General features: G+C 42.4%; 1 protein-coding gene across 6 annotated transcripts in view; it reads right to left on the reverse strand.

Moving 5' to 3' along the window:
- The window catches only part of PALM2AKAP2 (PALM2 and AKAP2 fusion), a 370,520-nt gene that overhangs the window by 176,429 nt on the left and 171,540 nt on the right, over positions 1-22,551 (reverse strand). For 5 of the 6 annotated variants that reach the window (XM_061632556.1, XM_061632546.1, XM_061632566.1 and 2 more), the window contains exons 5-7: positions 21,702-21,723; positions 16,800-16,901; positions 5,098-5,778 (exon numbers count right to left, since the gene is read on the reverse strand). In XM_061632556.1, coding sequence (XP_061488540.1) covers positions 5,098-5,778; positions 16,800-16,901; positions 21,702-21,723 — 805 coding nt within the window. The remainder of the gene's footprint in view (positions 1-5,097; positions 5,779-16,799; positions 16,902-21,701; positions 21,724-22,551) is intronic. The other variant, XM_061632594.1, reaches the window with a different exon arrangement.

Genomic DNA, 22,551 nt, shown 5'->3' on the forward strand with positions numbered 1-22,551 from the left:
CCAGCAGGCACCCAGGGCAGCAATTGTCAGCACATTCCCCAGTCTACAATTCCCAGGATTCCTTGGGGGAAGTAATTAAAGTTGTATAATCTGACACAAATGTGTATGCTAGATGATAGCAACCATTCTTAAAAATCAGCATGGAATCTCTCTCTAGTTTTTACATTGCCTAGACTCTGTTTTTACCTGTCCTTTTCAATTCTATTCTGTTTCCAGAGTAGAATTGTGGATGAAATAAAAAATGAAATTGGCTTAAGAATATAGGAAACTGCTTTATGCTGAGTCAGATCGCTGGTCCATCTAGTCAGTACTGTCTACACTGGCTGGCAGCGGCTCTCCGGGGTTTCTCTCCTATCCCTGCCTGGAAATGCCAGGGACTAAGCCTGAGTCATTTTGCATGCAATGCAGATGCTCTTCCACTGAGCTATGCCTCCCTACCCTTGAATCTCAGTTACTCTATAATAATATATATTGCCCAAATCTAGTTACTGCAGTTCACATGTGATTTGCTTTCTTCATTTTCATGCAGGCAAATTCTCCAAATGTATATACAGAGGATTTCCTCTATGCAACTGAATAGTCAGCCTCTGATCATCCAGAATCTAGATCATATGCACATTGGACCCTCTTGAAGGTTTAGATTACAGCCTATATATTCACTCATGTAAATGTGAATATTTTGGACTGCAGATTTAATTATACAGTATGGGTTGGATCCAGACTAAATGAGCTGAACTTAATTCCTTTTGAAATCATTGGGACTTAAGTCATAATTAACTTCTCTCATTGATTTCAATGGGAACCAAGTTCAACTAACTTAGTCTGGATCCAATCCTTCAGAGAGAGAAAAAACAGGTGATGTTCTAAAATTCTTTGAGAAGAAATTAGGGCCATCTGGGAATATCTACCTAGCTCCACCCCACTTGTTGATTTGTATGGAATGTAAGTGTGCTTAACTTCAGCTGGATCATGTCTATTGTTGGTTGTGCTTGATGGGAAACTATTTTAAAGACTCCATTGTAGATCACCCTCTAAACGTAATAGTTTATCTAGTTTAACATGCATGAATGCAGGACACTGACCTTAAACTTAAACTGCAATTAATGGGGCTTAAACTGCAATTAATGAAACTCAATTTTCTTTTGTATTGGAAAAAATTGTCTCTGTTTTGTGCTTTCCTTCTAACCGTTGGTATTAAACTTTGCGGTGCCCTCAAATCTTCCAGTAATGTTATATGAAGCACATTTAGATGCTAAATGAATGAACTTGCTGTGAATCCTCAATCTTTCCAATACTTGTACAACTTTATCTTGCAAACAATACCTAATCCTAATATTTTCCAATGTTACCTAGGCACATAGGAGTTGTAGATGGTCACCATTTTCTACCTCCCCTTCCCTGCATAGAACACAAATATAACGTTGGATCCTTTGGTTTTTTAATTAGGCTATGTGAAGGATATTGTAGCTAAGAAGGGTGTCGAACTGGTTCTGAAGTGACAAAAATTGGGATTGCAGGAGTGTGGAAGACACAAGATTCCCAACAAAATGAACATTTTATGGAAAACTATGAGCAGTGTCACACTTAACCTTATAAACAAAAACTGGAAGGAATAATAATGATACTAATACTAATACTACTAATGATGATGATGGTATAAGTAAATGGAAGCCATTATCCATTATTGGGACAAATACAGGGGTCAGCTGGAAATCTTGCTTAGTCTCTTTGCACCACTCTAAGTTGATTTAGTTCTTTTTCCTTTCTTATGACATACTGTATTTTGTCAACTGGATATTCAGCATTGGTTCTGAAATTACCATACTCTATTAATAGAAAAGAAAAAAGCTACATGAGAGAGTCCATGCTTTGATGATCTGACCTACCCTTTTAAGGCTGTGATCCTAAGCACTCTTATGCAGAAACACATTCCATTGAAATCAAGAGCAACATACTGCCAAGGAAAAGTGTTTAAGACCGGTATGTGGTACAATCTTGCAAATCCTGTTGTGGCTGTTTTGGTATTCCTGACATGAAAGTTACCATGCATGGCACAGAAAGAAAAGAGTTAAGAGCAAAAACATTATTCAGCATGATGTTTAAAGCTAACAGTAAAAGCACCACTCAAGAGAGAGATAACAGGTACATTGTGAAAAACAACCTCAGCCTCTGACAAGATTGATGTTCAGCTTATAGTCTTTCCATAGAGCCATTCTATTTCATTGCTCCTTGGTTGAAATTATTTTAATGCCTCTAGAAAATGTAGTTTCTAATTTGAATTTGACATACATTACTATCAACCAGGAATATCTCCACTGCAAATACCAATGAGATATAGAACATAAGCAGGTTCATTGTAGTCAGGATAAGGATCAATTATTTTCCATCAGCCTCAAATTATAGTGGATCCACCTATGCCTCCTTCCAGTTAAGACTTCCATCAAAAGACTTTCCATATAAAGGTGCCTTGAGGAGGACGCCTATCACTTGCAGCAGTCAGAAACAGCCATTGGGAATCAGTGGCTTAAAATGAGCAATTCTGAAATTCTTACCAGAGCACAATCCCAGTGGGCTCCAAATGGGAGTTCTACAAGAGTGCAGGTAGAAAAAGCTATACTGGTACATGTGCAAGTTTGTCACAGGTCCACTGACCAAGAAATGCTTCTTTGAAACAATGGGCCAGCTCAAAAGCCATCAGGGAGAGAATCGCAGAATGCCACAAGCTCACACAGTCAATTCTCTGTGCTTCGCCACTTACTTCACTGTGGAAATATGTGAACCATCAAACAGGAGATCCTGTTGTTGTTTGAATGTGGAGTGTCCTATAACCTTAAGAGATCAAATCTTTTTTAGGATTTAGAGCAGCCTTTCCCAACCAGTGTTCCTCCAGATGTTGTTGGACCACAACTCCCATCTTTCCTGACCATTGGCAATGCTGGCTGAGGCTGATGGGAGTTGTGGGCCAACAACATCTGGAGGCACACTGGTCGGGAAAGGCTGATTTAGAGGGTTACCTCTTTTAGGGTTAGAACAGTTCTCACAGTCAAATAATCATGGGATTTTCCATTTGATCTCTACTTTTCCTCGCAGTGAGAAAGTAACATAAAGGGGGGGGTTGAGTCGTGGGGGAAAATAATGTCTGAATATGCCCAATGAGAGACAGTAGGCAAGGTGATTATCTTTTATTGTGTGACCTTTTATGATTCACAGAGCATTTCTTCATGATGAAATGAGAGAGAATGAAAGGCTATTTTGCTGAACTTTTGGAAAACAAGCAGGGCAATGAGTCACTTTAGGTAAATGGAGCCCTACTTGCCTGCTCTTAGTCACCACTGGTTTAAGCAACAGGGCCTTGAGAGCTGTTCTGGTGATACAAAAATCTGACATCTCAATTTGGACTACTCTACTATATTTCAGATAGGTGGCTTTCTTATTTCTTCCTGAAGAAGAGCTCTATTAATGCTGAAAGACTGCATGGTCACATGAACAGAGCTTGCTCCAACTGAAGTCATCAGCTTTCCTACTCTGCTCCTCCCATTTTCCGGGTTAAATGTGACAACAACATTCTCCAGATGAAATTTATTTAATAACTTGAGAGCTGGGCCCTTTTTCCCCTTGAGAAATATTGAGGCTTTTTTTACTGTTTTTGACAGGAACAGTATCAGATCATATGATAGTTATTATGAGTACATATTTTTAAGTAAACCACAAAAGAATACTTCACATACCAAGGTCATAGCAGGCCACAAACAAGTGTAGGCACTGTTATCAAAAGGCAAGTGATTAAAATCAGTGTCTACACTTCAGTCATGGACCCATTTTCACAACATGCTTATTTCAGTTTGAATGTACAGAGACGGAGCAGATGCACAATACTGTAAGCTGGAAGAGTTAGATAAAGCCAAAACCCAACACAAAAACCACCACTCTCGATTTGCTAGGCAGAAAATGTCTGGTTCCATCAGGGGATGTGAGCAATGTTGTGTTTCTGATGTTGCAAATTATACTCCAAATCTATAAGCTAGCCTTTGCCAACCTGGTGCTCTCCACTTGTTTTGGACTGCAACTCCCATCAGCTGTGGCCAACACTGGGAGTTGCCGTCCAAAACATCTGGAGGGCACCAGGTTGGTGAAGGCTGCTGTAAGCCAACACACAGGTGCATGCGCACAAGTCCCTCTGAAACCAATGGTGCTAACCTACACTGAACTCTATCCCAAGGGCACCACGGAGCAGCAGCACTACGGCTCCTATGGAACAGTAATTTGTCTTGGTGAAGCTTGCAGAGATGTTCATTGCAAGCCCCATCAAAATGAATGGAGTTTGCACAGAAGTAGTGCCTTGTTGGGTCGAACTCACTGTACGTGACCCAACCACCCAGTACTAGTCACTCGCAAGCCCCTGCAGTTTTATCAGACTTACATGGGAGCAAGCCTTATTGAAAAGCTTCCAGAATTCAAAACAAAACCCAAATTTTTATAATATCAAAACAATAGCACGACCACGTGGCCTCCCTTTGCCCCAGTAAAAAATAAAACCTTTTTAAAAAAAAAAAAAAATACACACACACAAACATTAAAATGCAGTTTAAGGCTCACATGTATGTGAAACTTAAGAGTCCTGCAAAATCGTTGGAGGCTGATCATACCTGCTAGATATATAAAGTAAAATTCTTAATATACATTTGTAAGTTTCATAAATATATGCAATATATAAATATGCATATTTACACACAGCCACCTATGCATATTCATATATCATATATTTATATCAATATATAGATATAGATCTGTTTCAAATATGAAAGTGGTTTTTTTGTTCACTTTCCATTTTTGTCTCACCCTTTAAAAAATAATCCTAAAACAGTGCATTTGGTGAGAAATATTTTCACAATTTTCTCCCTTGAAGAACTAGAAAAACCAGAGCAACCCAACTGCAAGGCAATGGAGGCAGTCACTTCCAGTTCACAGTATTGCAGTTAGAAAAATACAGTGAGGTCTAAGGGAGTGATGGAGCATGAGTTGCTTGGAAGAAGAGGAAGAAAGGAAGAGGTGGTCACATGACAATACAGCATTGACAGCGCCTTTTCTTTTCTGTACCTGGGAGCTTTTCCACTGGTAGACTTTCCTCTTTCCCCTCTGGTGAGGAGGGCTCTGTAGTGTCTGACAAGGGCCTCCCAGAAACCAACTCAGCGGCATTTCCATCCATGGTTGACACATCTGTCACAGTCTTCTCACGTAGTGACTTCTCATCATCTTCATCAATGAGGACCAGTTCGGCCTTGATTGTCTCATCGTAGCCCAGCACCTTTTTTGTCTCATCTTCATCATCAATATTTTGGTAACCCATAAATATCATTGTTACTGGATGATCCGTGCTGGCTTCTGGGATGTCATCCCCAGAGAGTTTCACTTGGTGTCGTGGGTTCCCAGAATGCCTTTTGCTAGATTTGTGCACCATCTCTAATTTTGCCTCCTTGAAAAGCATCTGTTCCTTCATATGGTTGAGGTTTCCATCTGCTTTTAATACAGTCCCTCCTTTTATGCTTGATTGTCCAGCCTTCTGAATAAGTTCATCTACATCCTTTGAACTTAACTTATGCACTCCGTTTTCTACCACTGCACCCGCAGAGTGCATCTCATAGACTACTTTGGTACCATCGTCATAGACTTTGATTCCTCTTTGAAGGGCAGCCTCTGGGCCAATGGGGGATGTAGAGAGAATCTTGGTCTCTCCTGTCTGTCTGTCTTTCTCCACATTAATTTCCATGCTGTACAAAGCTTGAATGAAAACAAGAGAGGAAGTGCGTGTTACAACAACAAAAAGCATGTGAATGGTTAATTGCCAAACAGACAAGCAGACAACTGTGCCCTGCCCTACCCCCAAATAAGCTGTCTCTTAAAGCATCAAGCATTCTATGTTAGAGGTGTGGTGCATACAGTGAAGCGAAGCAGTTGTTATCCTATAGCGGTCAATAGGACTGGTGCTAGCCATATCCTCCATGAACCTGAACAGAGAGCTTCCTAATATTATCTGTGCACACATTAGGGAGGTGACAAACAAGCAGGTCGACCGCCATGGCCAAATCACTTCAAACTGATTAGGACCAGTGTACATGTTCATTATCAATGCCCTGAATGCTCCAAACAATGGGGATATAACATATAGCACTGAGAGTCATGTGGGAACTTCCAGTGAACTGGAGAGTTCCTTCAACAGTGTCAGATGTTCGTCAGGTGTTTTTCAGTGCCAAAGTTCCTGCATGACTTGCAAAGTAACACACTGCATCCAGAATGTATAGTGTCACCATGACAAAATGTCAGGGAGTATGTAATGTATCCATCAGGACTGAGTGTACAATGTGATTCTGCAAGAGTGAAGAAAAGCTACAGAATGTGATAATGGGGTACTAAATTCAGCTCCCTGAGATTCTTAGCTTTAACTAAACAAATCATTTTCTAGTCTTGCGATGATATGCCTGAAAGTGTGTCGGTGATGCTTGGTAGAATCTCAGAAGCCTGAAGAGTTGGAAGAGTTGCTCAGTGAGATTTCCAATAGCCAGTGCTTTGGTGCCATGTACATAAATAATGAGAATGAAAAGAAAGAATGCAAATCTATTTGACTTGCTTAACTTATACATGCTGCAAAATTCAGCATAAACTGGCCTGCCTCAGAGTACTGAAGTATAAAGTATGTGTTTCCCTGCTTCCTCTCAACAAATATTTCCACTAGGGATTTAGACACTTTTCATGCTGAGCCTACCAAAAGCTGGAGGGAAATTGTATGGTATTCCATAAGGTTTACAAAAACTAATGAAGATGGGCAGTTTGGCTTCCGTTACCACTCTTAACCCAGTTCTGAGAACAGGGAGAGATTAAAAAGAAATGGAGGAAGGAGGCTTAGTGTGCTTGAAATATATATTAAAGGTCCACAAAAGAAGAGACAAAGAGCAATGAAAAACTCTGGAGTAAGCAGCAAGGAATTGACCTGTCTCCCAGCACCATCAATCAATATAGCTGCAAGGTAGGAAATGCAAAGCCTGTGCATCTTCCACTTCCTGATCCAACCAAAGCCTGGCTCGCGCATGCATACAACATCGCTTGGTTTCCTTACACTTAATGACTATATGCAGTCCTGTAAACTGTACACCTGATTACTGTATTTGGGTTGACTCCATTGAAAAGCGCTGCATTTTGAGATAATAAGGTATGACAGTTCTTTCTGTGACAATATATCAGTGACAGTCCATTCACAAGCAGAAGTCACCTTTTGATATGAAGTCGTCAAATGATCAGCATGCATTCATGTATGAACTAAGATGCACACAACAGCTAGGCTGGGAGGAAAGAGCCTGTACCTTACATTGCAAACAATCTTAAAATACACTGTATTCCATACTGGCATTTCATGCTAGCCCTCATATAATGATTGTTCTCCAACCTCTGGGATCCCAGTTGATAGATCATAATCTATCCATTGAATGCTTTTTATAAACCATGGATTGGTCTCAGCCTAACTCCTCAATCAGGAAATGGTGCCATTAAACGGAGACTTCATGTAATTTTAGAAAACTGAGATCTTGATAAAGGGAACAGAATCAACTGGTACACATAGAAAGTAGGCATTAGCAGATGGCATAGATCTTGAGCCATGCTTCCACCACTGCCCCAGCACTGATCATCTACTGACACTTCAATCTATTGTTTATTTTTATTTAGTTTGTCAACATTTGGGAATTTGAAGGCCGTTTTGACATTATGAGCCTATTAAAGGTTCTCCTTCCTTCCTTCCTTCCTTCCTTCCTTCCTTCCATACATATATACATACATACTAGCGTTACCAGTTCTCCGACATCCCGCCGGAGACTCCAGCTTAGCGCTTGCTCTTCTGATCTCCGGTCAGACTCGCCCCCATGTCCCTGAATCTCCGGCTTTTGTGGACATTATGGGGGGGGGGAAGCAAGCGGAAGTCTTCTGTTCCTGTGATTGGTGGACAGAAGACATGTGCTTCACACTGGGCTTCTGTGCAGCCTCGCTCTTCCCTCGTGCTCTGTGTTAGGTGGCATGAGGGAGGAGGTGAAGAGGCAGGGGGTGGTGGAGCGCCGGAGAGAAAAAAATGGACGGTGGAGGAGAAAGCCAGGGCAAGGATGATGGAGAAGGCAGCAGCAGAATGGAGGTGAGTGACGATGTGTGTGTTACCCCTGCTCTCCCCCCGCCTGCCCTACCCGCTGGTTTAAAAGCTCAATTGATCAATCGCCCTGCCCCCCACCCCCATTCTCTCCCCCCGCCTGCCCTCCCTGCTGGTTTAAACGCTCAATCGATCAATCGCTCTGCCCCCGTTCTCTCCCCCTGCCTGCCCTCCCCGCTGGTTTAAAAGCTCAATCGATCAATCACTCTGCCCCCCACCCCCATTCTCCCCCTCCGCCTGCCCTCCCCGCTGGTTTAAAAGCTCAATCGATCAATCACTCTGCCCCCCCACCCCCGTTCTCTGCCCCCGCCTGCCCTCCCCACTGGTTTAAAAGCTCAATCGATCAATTGCTCTGCCCCTGTTCTCTCCCCCAGTCTGCTCTCCCCGCTGGTTTAAAAGCTCAATTGATCAATCACTCTGCCCCCACCCCTGTTCTCTCCCCACGCCTGCCCTCCCCGCTGGTTTAAAAGCTCAATTGATCAATTGCCCTGCCCCCCACCCCCGTTCTCTCCCCCACCTGCCCTCCCTGCTGGTTTAAAAGCTCAACTGATCAATTGCTCTGCCCCCACCCCGTTCTCTTCCCCGCCTGCCCTCCCCGCTGGTTTAAAAGCTCAATTGCTTAATTGCCCTGCCCTCCCACCTCTGTTCTTTCCCGCCTGCCCTCCCTGCTAGTTTAAAAGCTCAATCGATCAATCGCCCTGCCCCCCCACCCCCATTCTCTCCCCCCGCCTGCCCTCCCCGCTGGTTTAAAAGCTCAATCGATCGATCGCTCTGCCCCTAACCCTCATTCTCTCCCCTGCCTGCCCTCCCCGCTGGTTTAAAAGCTCAACCGCCCTGCCCCCATCTCGTTAGAAACAGCAATAAAGTGTGTGTGTGTATGTGTGTGTGTGTGTGTGTGTGTGTGAGAGAGAGAGAGAGAGAGAGAGAGAGAGAGAGTGCTCTAAAGTTCCCTTACAAAATAGAACCAGCCAAAGTACACATTCCAGGGCTGGTGAAGTGACCTGCTTTAGGTAACAGAATCAGTGGGATAGATGAAGGCAAGAATTATTTTTTGAATGGTGCCATGAGATTTTTTTTAAAAATTGTTCGCTCTTCCATTGTGGAAGGTGGGGATTTGGGCTCCTTTTCAGGCAGCAAAATGCCTTGCGCTGGCAGTGATACACCTCCTGTGAAAATCCTAACACAAGAAGCAATTTTTGTTTATTTACTTTTCAAAGCTAGCGTTAACTCAGTGGCTGAGCAACTGAACTCTGAATCAGGAAGCCCCTGCGCCACACGTTGTGACTTTACTGTGGGATAGCCTGGCCTCAGTGATCCATGCTCTGATAACGTCCTGTGTAGACTACTGCAATGCACTCTACATGAGGCGCCCATTGAAAACTGCAACTGGTGGGGAATGCTGTGGTTTGGCACTGAGAGGGCTGGGTGGGGAAAACATATCACTCTATTTCTCAGACTGTTGCTGTGACTTCTGGTGTGTATTAATTTGAATAATCATAAAACAAGTATAAACAGTTGCAAAACAGCTCAAAGTGGCATGATTCTGAATTTTGGGTTGGGTGAATGAAGTTTATTTTTATTTATTTATTATTTGATTTATATCCCACCCTTCCTCCCAGTAGGAGCCCAGGGCGGCAAACAAAAGCACTAAAAACACTTTAAAAATAATAAAAACAGACTTTAAAATATATTAAAACAAAACATCTTTAAAACATTTTTAAAAGCTTTAAAAACTTTTTTGTAAAAGAAAAGGTTCCAAAGCGTGGGTGCTATCACTTTGTTGTTGTTGTTATGTGCCTTCAAGTCGATTTCAACTTATGACAACCCTATGAATCAGTGACCTCCAATAGCATCTCTCATGAACCACCCTGTTCAGACTTTGTAAGTTCAGGTTTGTGGCTTCCTTTATGGAATCAATCCATCTCGTTTGGTCTTCCTCTTTTTCTACTCCCTTCTGCTTTTCCCACCATTATTGTCTTTTCTAGTGAATCATGTCTTCTCATTATGTGTCCAAAGTATATGTGTCCAAAGTCAGAGGAAGACAATGGTAAACCACCTCTGAATACCTCTTACCACAAAAACCCCATGAACAAAGTATCCAAAATGCTGCCACTTCACAGGACTGATTTCTTACAAGAGCAGAACAAGTACTATGTGGCACCCATCACATGGAAAGCACAGCTTGAACTTGGCCTGGTAGCAAATCAGCAACCAGTGCAGATTTCAGAGCAGAGATATTATGTGTGGATAGGATCTCACTCATGTCAGCAATCACGCCGCAGCATTCTGCATTAACTGACTGGCTGCAAGGATTTTTTTAGTTTTGGTTTTCAGTTATGAATCCTGACTGGTTGTGGGATGCTAAGTTGTCTGCCTTACTCATAGGAATCTTGTTGTGGTTGGTATGGTATCATGCTTAATGACATAATTAGGGCCCGCCCCTGTGATGTCACTAGGGCCCGCCCCCATGATGGCATGAGGGCCCACCCTGTGATGTCATGAGGCCCCGCCCTGTGTCATCACTAGGGCCCGCCTGTTTTCTCAGGTTTTTTGATGGTTCCGACCTGGCAACCCTAATACATACATACAATTAAATAATTACGTATAAGCTCTTACCGAAGGACCAGCTAAAAGCTGAAATTTTAACTAGTCTTATTTGGAAATAAGCTTCATTGAACTCTATATACATCTGAGCAAATATGCTTATGATTAAGCTGCAAACCATTTTCTATGAAGAAAGAAGATACTGGTATAATAATAATAATAGAAAGAGGCAGTCTTCACAGCCATGTCCATTAACATAAAAGAGGACTGATTAGCAATGAACTGTAATATTCAAAATAAAACTTGTAAAAGATGTATGGCCTTGCTGAGAGTGTCAGCCTGATTAAGGGTTTGTTGTATACAATGATTAAAACATCTTGTCTTCTCAACAAACCTTACCACCCCACTCCCTTTTCCCAGCAGACAACCATAATGACCACTCTGGGGCTCACTATCAGCTGTGATTGAACTGACCATGTTTTTTCATGAAGATTCCAATGAAATCAGCTACAATGAATTGGAACAAAACACTGTTGATGTAGCATAAACCTCTGCTGTGCTGATTAGCTCTGATGCACTGAACAGAAATTGTGCAACTTAATTTTAATTGTGCTTCTTTGACCCATCAGTGTCTGTTAGGGATGGGAAGTTCTGTCGATTTTGGTTCTCTCAGTTACCCACTTTTCCAGTCTTAAATTCAGTTCTCCACATTTCTGCAGCAATTAGTGATTTTTTTAAAAAAAATCCTTATGAACATTCTACTGAATTTTAGTGCAAATGTCTCCCAATAAACACAGTACAGTAGGACCCCACTCATATGGCGGGTTACGTTCCAGACCCCTGCCGAAAAGCAAAACCCGCTGAAAAGCAGAACTCATTCAATAGAATGGTGCCTGATGCCCAAAAAACGCCTTTCACCAGAGTTGGCTATGGAGACCTTGTCCAAGTGCCTGGAATCCGTGAGTGGATGGATGGGAAGGAACAAGCTGAAGTTGAACCCTGATAAGACCGAGGTACTACTTGTGGGGGACAAGAGAAGGTTAGGCGATATTGACCTGAAGTTCAATGGGGTGAGTCTACCCCTAAAGGACCAGGTCCGCAGCCTTGGGGTTGTGCTTGATTCCAGGCTGTCCATGGAGGCTCAGATTTCGGCAGTGAGCCGGGCAGCCTGGTACCAACTACACCTCATACGAAGGCTGCAACCCTACCTTCCTGTTCATCAGCTCCCACTAGTGGTACACGCCCTGGTCACCTCCCGTTTGGACTACTGTAATGCGCTCTACGTGGGGTTACCCTTGAAAACGGTCCGGAAATTACAACTTATACAAAATGCGGCGGCTCGACTACTTACGAATAGTCGCCGCCGAAATCAGATCACACCAGTGTTGTTCGATCTACACTGGCTACCAGTTGTTTTCCGAGCCCAATTTAAGGTGTTGGTATTGACCTTTAAATCCCTACACGGTTTTGGCCCAGCTTATCTCACGGAGCGCCTTCAACGCCACCAATTATGCCGCCCGACAAGATCGGCCACACAGGGCCTTCTCTCAATCCCGCCAACAAAAACAGCCAGATTGGCAGGTACAAGAGAGAGGGCATTCTCAGTGGCGGCCCCCACTCTTTGGAACTCCCTCCCACAAGATCTCCGGCACGCCTCTTCCCTAAATGTATTTCGGAAAGCCTTAAAGACCTGGCTCTTTAAACAGGCCTTCGGGGTATCCGGGGAGGGTTAATTGTTGTAATTGTAATGCCTCCTGCCCAGTTTTAATATTGTTGTTGCAGATGTATTGTTTTTATATTATATCGCTGTATTTTCAATTGTATCTTAACTATTTTGTTCATCGCCTAGAGTGGCCATCGGCCAGATAGGCGACAAAGAAATTAAATTTATTATTATTATTTTATTATTAAAAGTGGAACAAGCACCGTAAGAGTGGGGCCTAACTCTAATTGAAAACCGCCGTATTAGCGGAATGCTGCAAAGCAGGCTGCCGCAAAGCAGGGCCCTACTGTAGCCAGTTTTGAATAATGTACACATTTTTGCAAGCTATTTCTCATCATATAATGCATTTCTGTATGTTATTTTCACTCATATTTTTATGCACACCTTCCCCTAACATATGCATTTTTGTAAACACCAAATGGCTTAGATTTGACTGTTGGATTGGCAAACTGCATTGCAAAATTTGAATACGGACAAATTTCAAAAGATGGCTGTGTTTTCGGTTCTCATGTTGTTTTGGAAAGTGCAAATTTGATAATTTCTCGTTTAAATGTGAAACTGAATCAAGTTTCTCGCCCATCTCCAGCGGCTACATATTACAAACTTGGGGTTGGCCAACTTCTGTATTCTCATGGGGCCCTATAGGTTTTATAGCTCTATAATAAAGCCCAACTAGGAATGGGAATTCTTGAGGAACACAGGATTGCATCCAAGGCTAGCCCTACTCAGCATAGACCCATTGAAATGAATGGACATGTCAAACTGAGGTTCATTATTTTCAATGCATCTAGAAAGTTAGCTACAATCTTCTGTCTTTACAAGTTTCGACATGAGCAGACCTGTTGCTCACCTTCTGCACTGATGTGAGGATCAGAAAGTAGGATTCCATCACAATTCACACTTTTCCAAATGTTGTGAAGTATCAAAGTATCAAAATGCATTTAAAGTGCATATTTTGGGATAACGTATGCTTCAAATTGAGCATTTTAAGAGAAAATATGTTCAAACATATGTACTTAAATGTGAAGTTCTGTATAGACTTTTAAAAAAATTGTTTGTTTATTTATCTATTTATTGCATTTGTATACCGCCCCATAGCTGAAGCTCTCTGGGTGGTTTACAACAATTAAAAACATTAAAAACAGATACACAAATTTAAAAACACATTTTTTAAAAAAGCATTTTAAAAACACATGCTAAAATGCCTGGGAGAAGAGGAAAGTCTTGATCTGGTGCCGAAAAGATAAGTGTGGGCGCCAGGAGCACCTCATCAGCAAGACCATTCCATAAAGGCCCTCTCCCTTATTGTCAGACTCCCAGCTTCCCTCCGAGTAGGCACCCGGAGGAGGGCCTTTGATCTTGAATGTAGTATATGGGTGGGTTCGTGTCGGGAGAGGCATTCCATCAGGTATTGTGGTCCTAAGCTGTGTAAGGCTTTATAGGTTAATACCAGCACCTTGAATCAAGCTCAGAAACATACAGGCAGCCAATGCAAGTGAGCCAGAATCGGTTATATATGTTCGAACCGTCTGGTCCGTTACCCATATGGCTGCTGCATTTTGCACAAGCGGAAGCTTCCGAACCATCTTCAAAGGCAGCCCCACGTAGAGTGCATTGCAGTAATCTAACTTGCAGGTTACCAGAGCATGGACAACTGAAGCCAGGTTATCCCTGTCCAGATAGGGGCGTAGCTGGGCCACCAAACGAATTTAGTAGAAGGCACTCTGTGCCACTGAGGTTACCTGAGCCTCAAGTGACAGAGATGGTTCTAGGAGAACCCCCAAGCTACGAACCTGCTCCTTCAGGGGTAGTGCAACCCCATCCAGGACAGGTTGGACATCCACCATCCAGTGGAGACTGCAGATTAATGTGGAAATGGGGTGGAATGTACTCCTGAGTAAACCCATGTGAAAGTGACACAGACCAGAAATAAACTAATCCCTCCCCCATTCCTCCCTAGTAGTAAGGCCTTTTCAGGTATGGAGCACACATGGTCTGGGATGGCATGTGTTCGTTGAATGCAGGGCTGAGTGTTTCCTGAAAGATCCCCCTGAGGGTTAGCAATGATTCTTTGCTATTCCAGAATGTTCATGAAGTAGCAACACAACACTGATGTAAAATTCCAATGGAGAGTCATTGCTTCTTTTCCTTTCACGTGAAACAATGAGCAACATCGGGCTTTTTTTTAATTGATTGAAGCTTGGTAGGGTCACTGGTGGGAGCTAGATAAAGCTGTTTTAGGGACTAGATTGAGCCTGTGAGCCACCAACTGTCCATCCCTGTCCTGCAATTTGTATGGTGTGCTCCATCTATACATTGAAACTTTTTTGCTGGTTCAGATAATAGGTATTGAATCCAGTACCCTGACTCCATCTGGGGGCAGCCAGATGACCCCGGAAGGCTTACAAGCTGAGCATGATGAAGATAGATGCTCCCTGTTGCTCATCTCCAAAATCTGGTTTATCAGAAAAGAAAGTCAAGTTTTGACTCATCCATTTCTGGATAGGGCCCCCGCAGAACAGTACTAGGTGCACCATTCTGCCACTTCTGCCAACACAATAACACATTGCAGATTTAATTTATTTATTTAATACATCTATATATTTTCCATACAATGGTGCAGAGTTCACATCAGCTTGCATCCTGCTGCAAACATGTGTAACTCAGAAAGGAATAAGACTGACTAAGTTCAATTGAACTTACTTCCTAGTACACACCCTTATGACTGCAGCCTAAATATCCCAAAGGTCATTCATGTGAAAGATTTTTTTCTCACTCTCAAGATTAAATATCTTCAGTCCATTTTTTTTAAAAAAACCCTCGTGCCGTTAATAAGGATCTAAGCCATATAATTTTATAAGATTTCTCAGGTGCAGCACACTCGAACAGTAGCAACATTATTTTACATACATACACTGTGTATTTGAAGTTTGCTGGGTCCACATGCATCTCTAGAATTTGATTGTACTAAAGTGAAATTATATACAGATGTGATAATTTCGCTAAAGAACGCAGCATCTTTCCCCTCTAATCAGCTCTGAGATCTTGTCTTCCCCTCCCAATGACTTGCATTTTGCTTGTATTTAGATGTTTCACAGGTTTCTCCTATTTTTTATTGATGATCTATATAAAGTAATGATCTACGCAGATTACACGAAGAAGGGGTTGTCAGCAAGAGGTGTTGGGTCTCATATACAGCCACCATGCCAGGAACTAGTGCTCAGGCCCTTACGTCCAACTCCCCCCCCCGTGAAGAATCCGCAACAGAGACTTGCTGTTCCATCCATTAATTTGTATTGTGTTGAAGTGACAACTACATTTGAAGACCACCACCTCTATTAATATTTTGTCCCTTGGACACATACAGTTATATATATATATATATATGCAATATATATATATATATATATATATATGCAATATATATATTGCATGGTTTTGGAACATCACTCCTACTGGTGAAGTCCCAGAGAATGGGACTTTAGCAGCAAAGGTATAATAATTTATGTAATGCTTCATGAGAATCAGGTCCCACCTGGATTCCATCTCTTAAAAGAGTTGGATATTTGCATGCCTCTTATTTTTGCAAGCTAGTATTTCCGCACACTTGAACTGTTTAATAAACTTTAAAAACAAATACACTTGGACTCAACATCTTGCCTAGAATCTTGATGGGAAAACAAACAAGTGCCAACTTAGCACGTAGGCTCCATTTGTGTCTACATATTGAGAAGGGTAGATGCTAGAATGTTGTTTGTTTAGATGCTAGAAAACAATCCTCTCCAGATGTTCCAAGGGAGAGCCGTATTTAACGCTAATGCTGCTTTTTACATGCAAGAGACGGAGTTTCATTGAAATCAATGGAGTGTAGGCTGCAGTCTACACCTACTTGTGAACTTCAGCACTTACTTGTGAAAATGTTCCCTTGATTTCAGTGACATCTAAGCAAATCTAATGTGCTCTGGACTCCTACCAACTATTTCCAGAATCAGGTTGATGTTAACTTTTGCCCGCAGACATGAACGTTCTTGGTGCATACGTTTTTAAAAGGCCAGACCTCCAAACGCCTACCTTTTCCTCTTGGCTGCTTATTTACATCGGGGGAATATCCTCATGATAGCTCATTCAAACGTTAACCATTGTTAAACTTTTAACTGTTGTTTTTAATAGAACATACAGAAGCATCTCGTCAGGTTGCTCACTAGTTACGTGCAATATTCCAAGTCACGAGCTCTTTTCTCCTGTTTCAACTACAGCTGGGCATTAGTCCCAGGAGATCTGTTGTTCAAAAAAGATAATGTCTGCCAAATTGGCTGAAAGAATAAAACATGCTTCGTTGAGACTTACCAGTTACCCTGCTCGTTCTGTCTTTCCCAGGAACTGGCTCTGTTGTTCGTGAATAAAGGGTTGTGAGTTCGGGGATCTGGGAGTAAATGTAATTTACTGCATCTGGATGTCAGAGAACAGGAAATACAGTTAGATACAGCCCTATGGACCCCAGAGGCCTCACCGCTTAGGCAGCAGAGTTCCTAGCGTATCCCCCCAAACAAAGACATCAGACGCTTTGTGCTGGATAATTAGATCAAAGCAAGCAAAATGCAGAGGCACTATGCTTTGATGGCTATCAATAGACTAGATGAGTCTATAGAGACAGAAAGACCAGACGACTAAAACTTTTTTAGTCGTATATGCACGAAACCATGTGCCAGGAGGTTCTAGAGTTTAGCAGGTCAGTGACCCCTGTAAATAAATAAATAAATAAATAAATCCATCAGCCTTGTACAACAGGAAAAATAACTTCTGCGTTATGTATGTCTAGCTCAAATGTCAGCGTTTATTTGCAATGTGTGAGTTCGAATCTTTTCCAATGTAATTAAAGATACTGTGTTTAGTTATGGCTTTCTCTTTAAAAACTGGTGGGTTTTTTTCCCCTACAGTTAAAATTTGTCTACTAAGTAATCTTTGTATTCTGTTTGATATCACAGATAATAATATTTTCACAGGACTTTAATGCACTGCAATTTAACTTTCCTTCTATCAGAAGATTTTAAAGAGGGCTACAAAAACCAAGCAAATGGCTCTTAAATATTTTAAGAGGGTGTTCTTGCACAGATACCCTGTCCATGTTTTTCTTTCACACCCAGGTTAGACAACTGATTTTCTGGGGCTGCCTTTGAAGACTGTTTGGAAGCTACAGTTAGTGAAGACGACAGGTGCTGGGCTGCTCTCTGGGGCTCGGTACAGGAAGCATATTATGCCAATGTTTAAAGAACTGTACTAAATCCCAGTCAGCTTGCAAGCACGGCGAAAAGTGCTAGTGCTTACCCAACAGATGGCACTGTGAACTACAGTGTGACAACAGACTTCGAAATGTTGCCGGGCCATCATGGCAGTGTCGGAGGGTGGAGGCAGCTGATCCAGGCGAGCCATGGAAGAGCAGTCCTGTCAGGCCAGGGCAGCTCTGCAGCAACTGTCTTGGTCTGCTGACACCCACCTCACCAATGCCACTGCTTCAGCCTCAGTGCTGATGGGCGAGGAGGAGGGAAGCGAGAGAGCACAAAGGTTGCTGAGGAGCTGCCCTGCCGTGTCAGGAATATTCCTGTGTGGTTTGCTGCAGCCGGCTGTCTCCCTCCGTTCTTTCCCTTTTCCTCACAGGAGAAGGTCTAAAAGGGAGGGGGAGGGAGGCTTGGCGACCTGTGGAGAGTAGGGGAAGGAGGTTTGGCCAGATCTAGGGGGAGGGGGAGTTTGGCAAGGCCTGGGTGCAGTGGGGGGTTTGGTGAGGGGTGTAGGGCGTAGATGTGATTGGCGTTCCTTTTTACCTCCAGCATCGGGAGGAAGGAGAAGGGGGGGGATCATAAAAGGCTTTTGGTGAGCTCTAAGGGGAGGTGGTGGTTTAGGTGAGGGGATTAGGTGTTGGAGGGGTGAGGGTGTGAACCAAAGCCAGCAGGGGTGGCAGCCCCTAGTAAATAAAATAAATTACTGACATATAATTATTCCTCATTCATTCTTCCAAGACATGCTACTCTTGCTGTTTTCAATACATGACAGCTTGACTTGTCCAACCCTTACTAGATCTCGTGGCAGAGCCACTACAGCATTCTGGGAGACATTGCATATTGTGATTCTATAATCAGCTATGGCACATTACTACAGCTTCAAAGACAGCAGTTCAGACACCTCTCCAAACTAAGCCATTATTGGAGTATGGGAAGTAGACCAGGTCAGGGGAATAAGGATGCAATCCTAACTGCACTTACCTGGGAGTATGCCCCATTTAATTCAGTGGGACTTACTTCTGAGTAGACATAGTTAAGATTGCAGCCTAAGGTGGCAATTTTGCTGTGAATGTGTATTCCACAATGAAGTATTTATTTATTTGATTGATTGATTGATTTTCCACCCTTTCTCCCAGTATGTGCCTAAAACATTTATTAGCTGCTCATCAGATATGATAAAAATACAGTTAAAATACAAGAAAAACATACAAAATGAACAAATTGCAGCAGGCAGGAAAATCCAGCACAAAGGAAAAAAGACAACACCAAATGACTTAGATTTGACTGACACTGAAGAGGGAATAAAGACAGTGCCAAGGTTCACAGTGCCAAGTGAAGCTCTCTAAGAAGAGAGTTTCAAAGATGGGTACTACCACAGAAAAGTCCCTGTCTCCATCACAACCTGCCTCACTTTAGATGGTGGAGGGGCACAAAACAGGGTCTCTGAGACTTATCATGCAGGTTCATGCAGGTGCAGGTAGTCTTTTGGTATCCAGGCCCCAATAGATTTGCTACTCATGCCGCTTATGGGAAAATGGGGAAATGCATCCCACCCCAAAAAAGAACAAATGGGGACATATTTATATTTGCATGTGCTAGTTTATCTGTACTGAAGGGAATTTAAATATAATTATTATCATTTAAATAGAAATACAGTGTACCTCATCATCACAGTGGAGAAGACTGAGACCAGTTGGCCTGTGTGCCTGCTCAGTCTACTCTCTAGGAGCTAACTGTTGATGGGTGACTCTAAGGCCCCTACGCTCTCCTCCTATGGGTCTTTATCTTTAAACCGGACTGCCCTTCAAATGGAGGACCATACTTTGTCCAGAAGTGGCTCACTGGGACAGAGCTGCTATGCTAGCTTCCCAGCAGGTACGCCTGTTACTTACTGGAGGGAGAAGGGGAGGAATAGGGGCAAGATGGTGGAGGGATCAGCACAGTGCAGACACATTGGCAGGAACACCAGATTGGCTCAGCTGGTACATTTGCACAGCATTGACCTCTCCGCCATCTTGCCCCCTCTGCTGAGCAGCAGTGATGTGCCTGCTCGCTCCACCCACTGAGATGCTTTTGACTCACATCCCTTCAAATTAGAGGACTGTCCTTTAAGTAAGACAGCCACTCTCAGTCCCATGGTGTTTAGGACTTTGTAGGTCAAAATAAGCACTTTGAATTGTGCCCAGGAACAGACCGCAGCCAGAGTAGCTTTATGATGAATATTATGTTTCACACATCTGGTCCCAGTCTAAACAGTGCTGCTGTATACTGCATTCACTGCAGTTTCCAAACATTCTTCAAAGCTAGGCGAACACATAATGCATTGCCATAGTCTAAACAAGATGTTACCAATGGATGGATAACTTCGGCTAGCTGTGAGCTATGCATCCTTACCAAACGTATTGTAGAAACTAGTGGCAAAGTCTGAAATGGAATTCTCTGAGTTTAAATGGAAAATACACACACACACACACACACACAGAAACATCAGGAAATCCTTGGTTGATTAATTTACCAATTCAGCCAGTTAAAAGCTGAAGCCATAATAAAAAATCAGGTTGTTATACCAGAGTTAAAGTGAAGTTACATGTATCAGAATGAGAATCTTACACTGATTTTTCAATTCACATATGAGGACTTTCATCTCATTCTAAGTAGGCCAGTCACAGAACGAACAACTAGTAACTAGGAGGTCACAAAAAATATAGCAAACTGCTTGAAGTCTTTGTTTTGATTAATGGCCCGTGTGGTGTACCAGATCTTATCTACAACTGTATAGTTTTCTTTCTAAAACTGTTTCTCTCAGTTGGCCTGTAAGCAAGTCTCTACTGTAACGCTCCATCAACAACACAGCAAGCGCAAATTCATTCAGAGATCAGAAATCAAAGGATTTTTAAAATCATGCTTCCATGTGCAAAGCATTGGCGTGTTATACCTTACAAACTGCTTCCACAAATAAAGACACAAGGCAATTATTTATGATGCATTACTATCTGTTGCATATCACTGAGCAACGTGTGAAACCAACTGTTGTATACTTTACAAGGTTTCTTTGGCAAGGAAGCTCCTTTTTGCAGTTAATTCTGAGGACACCTCATCTTCAAATGATCAAGTGATGATTGAGTTCCAAAATTTCTTTGGAAACCCAGAACTCTGGTTTCTTACACTTTACTATAGCATGGCTTGTGTCACATAAGTGGTAGAAATCCAGTGCAGACCCTTCTATGTCTGATTGGAACTTGCAAGTAAAAAAATAATACATCTGGGTTTCAAGGCATTTTAAGATGAACATTTTGTAGGTGATCTAGATCAGAATGCCAGTCACTCCAGGTTCAGAGGGTGGGATTGCTTTGTCAATCACTGCTACACCAGAACTGCTAACTGGATCAAAACAGTGCTGCTTGCTGTAAGCCCCCATAAGAGGAAGTATCTCTCTAGTGAGGTAGCTCCTGTTACACAGCACTTTCCAAGTTTCAGCAAGGTCTGAACATATCAACATTTGTGAGGGTTCAACAGAGACACATAGAACTGAACAGCGGAGGACATTAAGGATCAGACTGAAGGCATCAACCCTATGCATCCTTGCTTCCAAGTACATTCCACAGAAATGATTAAAATCCACTTTCCAGTAAATGTATTTAGTATAGAGGTACCTCATTACCATTAAACTTAGACAATTTATACCGGGATTCAAACATATTTATCCATGCATGTAAGTTCCGTTGCTCTTAGGTGCACTCAAGACTGGGGTGTTACTCTGATTTGCAGCCTATCAAAGGCTCTCTTGCTATTGGTATTAGCAACTTTGGGGAAAGCATTGCTTCAGTTCCATTGTCCAAGCAATTCTTTTTTAAAAAAATACATATTGGTGACAGATGAATAACAGAATAAAAACTGTGGTAGAGTAATAGCAAATAAAAGTTTGCATGTCATTACCAGTTATAGATGTCAATGCTAGAAGAAAAACACCTACCTCCATCTTGGTGTGAGAAGCTCTGAAAAAAAAAGAAAAGAAAGAAACATATTGGAATCAGCTGGGTTTTTTTCTGCATTTGTAAAACCCTTGCATGTTCAAAAGGCTGGCATATATTATATTAATAATACCTACATCAGCCCTACGAAGTAAGCCTGTATCATTATCTCTATATGATAGATGAGAGAGTGACTTGCTAAAGGCCAGCTAGTGAGTTCACGGCTGAGTCAGCTCTTGAACAGTCAATCTGACACACGACTCACACAGGTCCCACCATTATACTACATCAACTCTTATGCTAGCGGCTATCACCATGAAGTTGTGAAGAAGGGACAGCTAACATGGCGCCTTCCAGATGTTATGGACTTCAGCGTTCACTATTCCTGACCATTTATGATGCTGACTGAGGCTGATAGGAGTTGTAGTATAAAACAGCTGGAGGGCACCATGTTGGCTACATCTGTTTAAAGAATCCTGTAAGTTAAATTATTGTGGTGTGAAAATATACACTAAGGGCACATCTACATTACAGTTTTATTGCATCTTAACTGCGATCCGCTCATCCACCTAATCCTGGTGCTAAGGCTTCTTTGGTGGCGATCCCATGCCACCTTTACAGAACTATAATTCTCAGGAATCCCCTGAGGAGAGGGTATGGCTATTAAACTAGTTTTTATATAATGTAGAAAAACCTTTCCAGTCCTCCAGGTGTTTTGGAGTTCATCAGCCCCAGCCAGCACGGCCAAAGGTTTTTGATAATGGAAATTGGAGTCCATAGCATCTGGAGGGCAAGAGTTTGGGGATGGGTGGTGCAAAAGACAGTATCATCTGATTCCCTTTGTCTGGGAAA

This window comes from Rhineura floridana, chromosome 1 (genome assembly GCF_030035675.1).
Source record: "Rhineura floridana isolate rRhiFlo1 chromosome 1, rRhiFlo1.hap2, whole genome shotgun sequence".
Taxonomy (NCBI): Eukaryota; Metazoa; Chordata; class Lepidosauria; order Squamata; family Rhineuridae; genus Rhineura; species Rhineura floridana.